The 10724-nt window shown below is 51.3% G+C and overlaps 2 protein-coding genes across 2 annotated transcripts; one reads left to right on the top strand and one right to left on the bottom strand.

Moving 5' to 3' along the window:
* Positions 1 to 1000: 1000 nt before the first annotated feature.
* SETTUDRAFT_21011 (uncharacterized protein) lies at positions 1001 to 8244 on the bottom strand (the record flags this gene model as incomplete). The annotated part of the gene is made up of 5 exons (XM_008028766.1): positions 1001 to 1093; positions 1170 to 1616; positions 1670 to 6600; positions 6657 to 6838; positions 6905 to 8244. The coding sequence occupies 5 exons, from the start codon at positions 8242 to 8244 to the stop codon at positions 1001 to 1003; spliced, it is 6993 nt and encodes a 2330-aa protein (XP_008026957.1).
* A 491-nt stretch (positions 8245 to 8735) lies between these two features.
* Positions 8736 to 10724, top strand: SETTUDRAFT_32715 (uncharacterized protein; the record flags this gene model as incomplete). The annotated part of the gene is made up of 2 exons (XM_008028875.1): positions 8736 to 8842; positions 8966 to 10724. The coding sequence occupies 2 exons, from the start codon at positions 8736 to 8738 to the stop codon at positions 10722 to 10724; spliced, it is 1866 nt and encodes a 621-aa protein (XP_008027066.1).

Genomic DNA, 10724 nt, shown 5'->3' with positions numbered 1-10724 from the left:
AGTTTTAGGTTAGTGTCTCTCTGTTCTTCGTCTATTTTTAGTTTATCTTGTTCTTGGCCTAGATGCCAGCCTCTAGTCCCTACTCTAGTTTTAGCAATGAAAGCTAAAGTCGCCTCTCTGCCTTTGCTAGTGTGGAGGAGTAGTTGGATTGTTAGGTAGTTCTCGCGAAGAGTTGCTTTTAGCGCTTGCCTTTCTGTGTTGTAGTGCCAGCAGTATAGGAGAAGGTGATCTGGTGTCTGTACTCTCCCACAATCGCAGAGGTTTGAGTTTCTCTTTTTCACTCTCTCTAGGTAGGCGTTAAAGTATCCGTGGCCTAGCTTGAGAGAGAAGAAGGCGCTAGAGATTTCCCTTGGTGTACCTCTTGGGATTTGGATTGCCTTAGGGTAAGCAAGGGGAAATCTAGCAGAGTAGGTATGCTTGTTTAAGCAGCTCGTATTACTGGCCTTGAAAAGCGATTAGTAGAGATCACGGAGCAAGTAGTACATGATAGGAAGCGGATTCAGACAGGCGGTACCAGAAAGCTTGGTCCAGGCGTGTTACAAGTAGTAAATTGTGCTTCTACTACACGTAAAACACCAAACAAGTCTTGTGATAAGGAACGTAACGAGAAGACCCAGCTAGATCAACGGGTCTGCGGGGCTTGTAGACCAAGTGGTCATAACCCCAGGACGTGTCCAAGAAAAAAACAGAATATGCATCCGAATCCAGTGCAAGTAATTGGCAGTGATGATAGTCTTTATCAATGAAGTTCGTAATGCCGGAAAAAGGTAGTAGTCTCAGTGATTAAACACGTCAGCTAACTACAACGAGTCATGCTGTTAAGTGATGTAGCATCAGAGGTGCACAAAATTGATGGGGTCCGTTACTCGCTTGTACGTGTCACTTGCTTACAAACTATGTTACTACGATTCTTTCTATACACAAACTCCAACGCCTCATTGCCAAAACTGCTAGGAAAAAACGCCCAAGACCTCACTTCAACGCGCGAGCTAACTAGGTTTCACTGATTTGTCACCGCAGGAGCTGAACCCCAAAGACGTTCTCTGATCTCCTTGTGATTCGCTCGGTCTTCTGCAGTAGATTTCAAGAAGCCCTACGATAGACTGTCAGCGTATGCCCGTAGCAGTATCTCTCAGCAAGACCAAAGAGGGAAGCAAAGCATCACTTACAATCTCCTTCCAAATCTGTATATACTTCTGCGCAACAATATCACTCACAGGCCCGCACGCCGCCAGAATCGGCGAATGCTCCAAAGTCTTCTTACAATCCAACACAAGCCCACCACAGCTCATGCGCAAGAAGTTGTCATCGAGGAAGTCCAACAAAGTGGAAGCCGGATTGTCCTTTTGCGGAGCATTCTTCACCTTTTCGAGCCAGTCTTCGAAGGGGATGATGTTCTCGATGTGCAGAGCTTCTGCGATGATCTTCGTCATGTCGGTCCAGGATTGGCCAACGGGATTTTCAATGTGGTAGATGGGGTAAGGGGAATTATCGGCGAGAACAAGATCTGAGAGGGCGCCAGCGATGTCGTTGACGGGGGTCCAGAAGAGGCCGCCGTCAAGGTCGGGGAGGGCGTTGAGGGTTTGCGAACTTTTGACTAGGAAGCCGAAGTGTTCCTGTGTTCGAGTTAGCAATTTACAATCCTCTATTGGCTCTCTGATATACTTACCATTGGGTTCCAGTACCCAGATGTCTTGGAGCCTGCGATCTGTCCAAGACGGACGGCCATGGTTCGGAAGTTTTCTGGATGCTTGTGAAGGGTCTCGTCTAGCATTCTTTCGCAGCCCCATTTGGCCTCACCATAACCATTGGTCAAGACTGCGTTGATGCCAACACGCTCTTCTGGTACAATCTGTTTCATGCCAGTTCCGGGCCTGTAATTCTCAAGCTCGTAATGCCCAACAACGCCGATGGAAGAAACCATCTGGAATCCAAACTTGAAGCCTGCTGGTCTTTTGGAGACGATGTCACAGCCAAAGTCAATTGCATTGCGGAAGACTTGGAATTGCGACTCGAAGCCAGAAAGTGGTCGCTTAGCAGACATTGGCCAGGCATTGTGGATGAGATGCGTGACGGAACTGGTCAAGCTCTCGTACTCTGCCTTTTCAAGGCCAAACATCGGCTTGCTAGTATCAGTCTGAAAGACACGGAGCTTGTGCTTAAGCTCTTCTGGGAAGCGGATTCCCTTCTCTTTCATGGCCTTGTGCTGGCGAGCGTACTTCTCATTTCTGTTCTCGCGGTTGAGGCAAACCACAGTCTTGACATGTTCGAGCTGGGCCAAATGATAGGTGAGATGACCTCCAAGACTGCCACTTGCACCTGTCACGAGGATGACCTTCTCATTCTGGGCTGGCATTTCACCATTGGGGTTGGGAACCGGAGCCTTGAAACCCGCTGTGTATTTCTCGACCAAATCGTCGACAGCTTTCTTGCGAGCTGGTAGAGCAGCAATCTGCGCTTCAGTAATCATGGAGACCTGGCGAGCTTCTGACTGTGCATCTCCGCTAGGCTTTGAAGGATCCTCCATTCCCTCGGTAGGTGGTGGAGGCAGATCATCACTGCCAGCAGTGTCTCCACACAGCATGATCCTGAGATCACGCACTGTTGGACATTCCAAGAACAGCGACTCGTGCTGGATGTCGAGCTCGAGTTCATCACGAAGTCGGCTGACGACAACGAGAGAGAGTAGCGAGTCAACACCACTGTCAGCGAAGTCAGTGTCATCAGTGAGGTCTTCCAATGCCACACCACTCTCCTCAGAGATGATTAACAAAGCACTCTGGAAGACATGAGAGTTCGCGCCAGTGGCAATCTTCTCGTGATCTGGTAAGGATGGTGCGCGGTCGGGAGTGGTGACGCCCGTGCCTGCATCAGATGATGCACTAGAACAGTTTCTTGTCACCTCAGCACCAGAGTCACTGCTGGTCTCCGAAACAGATTCATTGCTCTCAGCAGCTGGAGCTGCCGGCGCGCTGGCGGAATCACCAAGCAATCTCCTGAGGTCTTTGACAGCAGGGTATTCGTAGAAAAGAGAGTTGAAGTCGATGTCCAAGTCAAGCTCCTCTTTGAAACGAGCAGATATGGTGAGACCCATCAGACTGTCAATACCTGCATCGGCGAATACAGTATCATCGTCAAGGTCCGACTCGGAGATGCCGCTCTCCTCAGCAATGATTGCTAGAGCTGGAAGTGCTTTGGAGGGAGCAGCAGCCTTTGCTGCAGCAGGCTTAGCCTTCTCAGTAGGCTTGGCCTTAAGGCTAGCAGGCTCCGCTTTCTCAACAGGTGCAGCCTTTGCAGCGGCATTGGTACCTTTGGGCTGGACGCTGCGACTCTCGTTATTAAGAATCACCTTGAGCACACGGCGTGGCACATTCTGAATGGCGATTCCCCTGAAGCTTGCCACGATCTTGTCATCTTGATCGAAGATGGCGACATCTCCGTGCCACAGCTTGTCTTTGCCCTCGTGCATCTGGGTGTACGTGGTGAAGGTCTTGTCGAGGTTGATTGGTTCAAAGATCTGGAAGCTGCCCCAGCCGTGGTTCATGAAAACTTCCTTATCAAGGTCAACACTGTCGTTGCAGTTCATTGTGAAACCACATGACTGAGTCAGAGCGTCAATGACTGCGGGGTGAGTGTGGTAGCAACCATCTCTCTTGACAGTTCCGAAGCTGAGCTTGCTAGTCGCCTCAAGAGTATTGCTGTCCAGCACGACTTCGTCGATAGCACGATAATCATCGTGGAATCGAGCAAGAGGACGGATCGCTCTGTAGACCATTGGTCTGTTGAAACGCGCTACGGTCTCCTTGGAAATACCCTCACGAAGAGCCTGCATCTTTTTCTTGATGGCTGCCTTCTCTCCCTCAAGCTTGGTCAAGAGGCTGCGGTCCTGGAAGCGCACCACGCAGCGAGCATGTTCTTGGAGCTTCTGCTTGGAATTGAACGACATAAAACGAATGCTGGCCGCATTTTTGGCCCAGTCAACGTCAGCGTGAGCCTGGAGCAGCTGCTTGTTTCCTGCCGAGTTGAGGATCAAAGCCTTGGAGATGTCCATATTTCCGACGTCGACCAGTCTCTGCTCTTGCTTTGGTCGATACTTGTCGACAAGGTATGTACCGAGGGTAAGTGCGATATCGCAGTAAACGCTAGGTGTGCAAAGTGGAATGCCATCGACTTCATGCCCTTGTACGAGTGGACTGAGATCCTTGCGAGCAATATCAGCCTCGACCACGATTTGTGCCTTCTCGGCATCGCCAGTCTCTTCGACAATGTTGTGGATGGTAGTACTCTCAAGCTTGGAAGTCCTCTGTTCGAGAACTAGAGGAGCATCGCCCTTGCGCAGTGACCAGTCATTGATGTATTGGATCCAATACTCCTTCAAATCCCAGCAGTAGGCTGGAAGCTGAACTACCCTCTGGGCCGAGGAGAAGTCGCGGTGATACTCCGACCATCTGAGATCGGCTCCTGCCATATACAAGGACTTAAGTGCGGCAGTCAGAGTCTGGCAAGCTGTTCTGCCACGCTGCAGCGAAGGTAGATTCGCCACCTTTGGTAGGTTGGCCTTGACCATGCCACTGACAGCCGGATGTGGGCCGATCTCGAGGGTCATGGTGGAATCTGTAATGAAACCCTTGGACTGAGCTTGCTCGAGTGCTGTAATCATGTCCACTGGCTCGCGACAGTGGCGAGAGAAGTATTCGGCAACAAACACTTCGGCCTTTTCGACGACGCGGCCATCTAGTGGGCACAGAACAGGCACGCGTGGTGTGGAATACTTGACACCGCAAGCCAATCCAGCGAAGTCTTCCAAGATGGGGTCCACTTGCGAAGAATGGAAAGCATAAGGAACCCTGAGCAAGGTCGACTTGATACCGGCCTCATTAAGGATCTCGCTGAAGGTTGTGATGTCTTCATTTGGTCCTGCGAGCACGGTCTCAACTGGCGAGTTGATGCATGCGACCTCGAACTGGCGATCCTGAAGCGCGCCATAGACAGTCCTCACGTCACTTCTGACGACGAGCATGGAGTGAGTGCCGACTTGGCACTTTGCCTCCAGAAGCTGAGCACGCTTGCCGACAAGGTATACGGTGTCAGTGTCAGACAAGACACCTGCTACATTCAGAGCAGCGTACTCGCCGAGAGAGTGACCGACCACGGCAGCAGGGTGGATGCCGAAAGAAGACCAGAGTCTGGCCAATGCGATCTGCATACATGTTGTTGCAAGCTGGACTGGAGTTGGAGCGAACTTGCCAATGTCTAGCTCGTCGGATTGGATGACAGGAAGCATAGATGGGAATCCGAGACTACGACCGATCTTGTCGAGGCAGCGCATCTCAGTGCGAAAGACGGAGAAATTGTCGAAGAGCTCACGGGCCATACCTGGATATTGAGCGCCATTGCCTGTGAACGTGAACAAAACCCTTGGAGCGGTTTTGGGTCTGGTCATGCCTGCCTTGTCCTGAATGGCCTTTTCAATCTGCTGGCACAATTCTTCCGAGTTCTTGCCAGCAAGCATGACACGATGCTGGTGATGCATGCGTCGAGCTGTCGTGGTGTAGGACAATTGACTGAGAGAGAGGTCTGGGTTCTGCTTCAAGTGCTTATGTATCGACTTGAGGTTGCCTTGCAGAGACACACCGTTCTTGGCAGAGACTGCAATGACGTGGACGGTCCTTGGATCATTGTCTTCAAGTTTCTCGAAAACTGGACTATCCTCCAATAACAATGCCGAGTTGCCGCCTGCAGCGCTGAAGTTGTTAACAAATGTGCGCCTTGGCTGAGATCCGGTACGCTCCCATGGGATAGGCTTCAGAGCGATGTTAACGTTTCTCCTGTCAAGATCGGTCGGGAATTTGTGGTTGATCTTGGTTTTGATACCAACATGGGGTGGGATCGTATTCTTCTGCATCATGAGAAGGACCTTGATTAATGCCGATACACCAGACGCAGCTTCTCCATGACCGATGTTTGCTTTACCGCTTCCAAGATACAGAGGCTGCTCCTCGGAACGTGGCTTCTTGACTTCGTCAAGAGGTGGTGCAAAAGTCTGAAGCACGCTAGTCATCTCAGTGGCATCTCCGGCCTGAGTACCTGTGCCATGCATCTCAACGTAGCTAATGTCGTAAGGATCCACGGCGCCTTGGTTCAGAATCTTCTTGAAGATTGCACTTTGAGCACCGATGTGAGGACGAGTGATCGACTCGCTCTCTGCACTGTGGTTCGTGTAAGCGCCGAGGATAATAGCTTGAATAGGATCCCTATCGGCGATGGCATCATCTAGTCTCTTGATGATCACGGTACCAACACCTTCGCCTCTGCAGTATCCATCTGCACCGTCATCAAAGGTCTTGCAGTTTCCTGTGCGGGAGAGAAAGTGTCCTCTGTCGAGTCCAGCAGTCATGTCAGGATTTGTCAGTACATTAGTACCGCCTGCAATCGCCGTGTCAATATCGCCACGCCAAAGAGCATTACAAGCAATGTGGATGCCCGCTAAGCTTGAAGAGCATGCAGTATCGACCGCATAAGATGGGCCGCTGAACTTGAAATAGTAGTTGATACGACCCGGGATGAAAGCTCTATTGCCTCCGGGGATGAAGTAGGTGCCTATACGATCAGCATTAGTGGATGAACTCTCTCGGGGAATGCTTGTTTGAACTCACTGATCTGCTGGGCAGAGTTGGTCTCCATCCAGTCGTTGGAGGTGACACCATAGAAGACACCGACACGATCGCGCCGCGTGCTCGGTGTGGCGTCAGGTACGATACCTGCTTGCTCGATGGCCTCGTAAGCAGTCATCAAGGCGATACGCTGCGCAGGATCGACTTCTGCCGCTTCGCGCGGACTGCATTCATCGCATGAGGTCAGCAACGTCGCATTTTCGCTTGACTGTCCTCTTGGTTGATCTCACCTGATGTTGAAGAACTTGCAGTCGAATTCCTTGGGATTATCTAGCCAGCAACCGAAAGGCGTAGCACTAGTATTCTTTTTCTTGCCCGAAGGATCGACGTGGCTCTTGGCATCCCAGTGAAAGTCGGGAACTTCTCTATGAACATCGAGGCCTTGATATAGCAGGTTCCAGAACGCCTCGTTGTCCTTAGCGCCTGGGAATCTACCAGATGCACCGATGATAGCAAGCTTTGGCTGCTTTGGATTACCATTTGTCTGTTCTGGCACAGCTAGCTTGACTTGGGCTGGCTGAGAGGAAATCAATCTCTTAAGGCCGGTCTGCTTGAGAGCATTGTAGATCAGCTGCTCTGCTGTCGTGGCGATGGCATCGATCTTGAAAGACTCAGGGTCGGCGGCGTAGAGCCATTTTTGCACTTCATCGATGATGTTGGGCCAGCTGATTGGCTGCAGCAAGATCTGCGAGACCGCCTCCTTCAGCAAAGTCCCGAAGTTGTTGATGCCGAGGACGACTCCTGAAGTCGAAAGCACTGGAGTTTGACTAGCGCGCTCAGAGATCTTCTCATCCAGGTCTACTAAGATCTCTTCGACGTCATCCGGTGAGGAGAGATGAAGGCAGTGGTAAGGGCCATAAATTGGAATGCTCTTTGTTCGAATGCCTTTGAAATGCTTCGAATCTGCAAGTTGAGCCAAGGCATTCGGGGGTCCGCTGACCGTGATTCCACTAGGTGCCACTGCGGAAATGTAAGGTCTGTCGGTCAACGGTAGGTCGGTCTCCTGGAGGAACTTGTTGACAGCCTCAGTTGCACTATCGGTACCACCGACAAGCATAGACCAGCTGCGGTCGGTCTGAGCTCCCTGAGAAGGCTCAACACGTTGTGCAACATCAGTGACATGCATGCCGGTCTTGAAAGCAGTAACAACAGCTGCCACTCCAAGAGGAATCAGGTCAAGTGTGCTACGACTGCAGCTGACTGCCGCCGCAGCCAGAGTACCTGTACAAAGACCAAGGAAGCGAGAGTTGTCTGAACTTGGGTAATCAGACTCTTCCTGGCTGATGAAAACCCCCAGCTGATACATGCATGTCAATGCCATCTCTAGAGGAATGCATCGCTTGCCCGAAGTCGGCTCCATCAGGAGAAGGTCATCGATAGCTGTAAACCTTGGCAGATTATCGCGGATCTGAATAGGAAGATTGGAGATGTTGGTTCGAATGGCGTCGTATGACTTGAGAAGGAAGTCATCGAGCACTGGATTCGTCCTGTACTGGAGAAGCTCTTTCAAGCGTGATTGGACCTCATAAGTCTGATCACCAAAAAGGTAAAGTTTCTGTTGTCCAGACATGTTGACTGTATAGGCTTCTCTTTCTAATCCGGTCTTGTATTATTCTTGTTCGTGCTATACTAAAAGTATACACGATTCTTGTGTGGGTTGGTGTCTTCGTGTAGTCTGGGTCAAGCTAGGACGTTGGCGTTGAGAGTATGGGCTGGAAGAAGAAAGACGAATTGAAGTGATCTTGGCTATCTGAAAGCTCTTAATACCTCATAAAGTGCGTGAGAAAGTCAGGTATTTAAAGAGGCTGCTGAGATGAGCACATGTCCCCTGTCTCGGTCATAATGAGCGAAGCTGACCTTGTGGACTCTGCCGACGAGGTCTACCAACGGCTCAGATGGCGATGAGTGGATCCGGGAATCGGATGTATGGGGTGACGAGTGCCGGTCTCTCATGCTCTGCCTACACTGATTATTACCGGCACGAGCAGTGATTACCGACGACTGCAATTGCTCATACTATCAGCTTGCTCTTCGGGTCTTGACACGTGCGGCACACGCACAATGTACGCTAAAGGTGGGTGGATTAAGGACGCGGCTAATCATGAGTGTATTGGCAAACCTTGTCCGCTAGGGCATGAACATTCAATGTGGAGATTTGACCCACTGCCGTATGTGCTGCGGGACTGACCCTCGGGTTTGGGTTTGGACTTCGGGGAATCCTCCACAACCCGAGAACATTGCTGTAGACAACCACACCGTGTAAACTCATGCAATAAATGACCTAATCCCAGGGCACAGTTTGTAGGTATCTATCGCGCTCGTCAAGCAGGTATTCGTCCTCAAGATATTATGTCTAATTGCAGTTTTTCCCTATTCTTATCCTTTCCACAGTCTGTCGACACGATGGAATACCCTTTGACATTATATCAGAACTGTCGTATTTTGTTCCTCTTCGTCGTAATTCCAACGATCCTACTAATTATCGCATTCCTACGACACGATCGCAGAATCGATACAATTCCAGGTCCGAGACTCCACCCCGTCGTGGGTCTGGGCTTGAAACTGCCATCAAATGCAACGGCACTTTTCCGACAGTGGGCAGAGGACTATGGAGACATCTTCAAGGTCCGCATCGGCTGGTATAATTGGGTGGTGATCAATACTCCAGAGGCGGTTCGCGAGATACTTGAAAAGCAAGCTGTGAACACCTCCTCAAAAGCACCAAGCCCACTCGGACATGATGTTGTTACGGGAGGGATGCGAATGCCGACAATGCCTTACGGGCCGCAATGGCGAGCGCAACGATCAGTCGTGCGCCAGATAACTTCTGTGCCCATGACCTCCACATTTGTGCCAAGTCAAGAGTTCGAGACGAAGCAACTACTATTCGACCTCGCGACAAACAACGGCGACTCGCAGAGATTCTACTCTCATATGCGTCGCTTTGCTTTCAGTATTGTTATGACCAACACCTTCGGCACCCGCGTCAAGGATATCAATGACCCGGACGTACACAATGCAATGAGAAGTCAAGCAATCATGCGCAAGACACTCCCACCGTACTTTATCGTGGACGAGCTACCGCTGCTCCAGATCCTGCCTAAATGGCTCCAGCCTGGCCGCAGAGAAGCTGAAGAATGCGGCAAAGAAGTGCTCAAGATCAAAATGGATCTCTGGCGTCGACTCGAGCGTCAGCACGCTGCCGGAAAGGCACCAGAGTGCTACGGTCGCGAGATCATTGAGCACAGAGACACATGGTATGCAAAAGGCCTTACGGAAGAAGACTTGGCCTGGATTTGCGGTGGTCTCGTGGAAGCTGGATTTGAAACTTCCGCCGCTACACTCAACAGCCTAGTCCTCCACCTCGCCGCCAACCCCCGAGTTCAAACCGCAGCCCAAGAAGAGATTATGCGCGTAGTCGGTCCCTCACGCTGTCCGCGCTTCGAAGACCTCCGCCGCCTACCCTACGTCCGAGCCTGCGTGAAAGAAATGCTCCGCCTCAATCCCATCCTCGCTCCGGGAGTCCGGCACTTCACTGACAACGACGTAACATACAAAAACCACATCATTCCCAAAGGTACCGTCCTCCTCGCCAATACCGCCTACCTCCACTTCGACCCCACCCGCTTCTCCAACCCTCACGACTTCATGCCTGAACGCTACCTGCACCACGACCTCTACAGCTCCGAATACGCCGCCATGTCCGACCCATACAAACGCGACCACTTTACTTTCAGCACTGGCCGACGCACCTGTCCTGGTGCTCGCGTGGCGGAGAATTCCCTCGGGATTGCTTTAGCGGGAATGCTCTGGGCGTTTGAGATTCGACCTCCGATTTCGGATGATGGGATCACCGAGGGGAAAATGGACCTGAGTGAAAAGGCTTATCCGAATCCGGGATTTACGACTCCGGGTCCGTTCAAGGCGCGGTTTGTGATTCGGGATGAAGAGAGGGAGAGGATTGTGACGGAGCAGTGGGAGGTGGCGATGAAGGAGGGGTATGAGTTGAGAGGTGTGCCAGTTGATGTGAATGGTGTTGTGCGGTATTAG

Source organism: Exserohilum turcica, assembly GCF_000359705.1.
Source record: "Exserohilum turcica Et28A unplaced genomic scaffold SETTUscaffold_3, whole genome shotgun sequence".
In the NCBI taxonomy this organism is placed as follows: domain Eukaryota; kingdom Fungi; phylum Ascomycota; class Dothideomycetes; order Pleosporales; family Pleosporaceae; genus Exserohilum; species Exserohilum turcicum.
The sequence above is the reverse complement of the archived record's forward strand: the minus strand, read 5'-3'. Positions and strand labels throughout refer to the sequence as shown.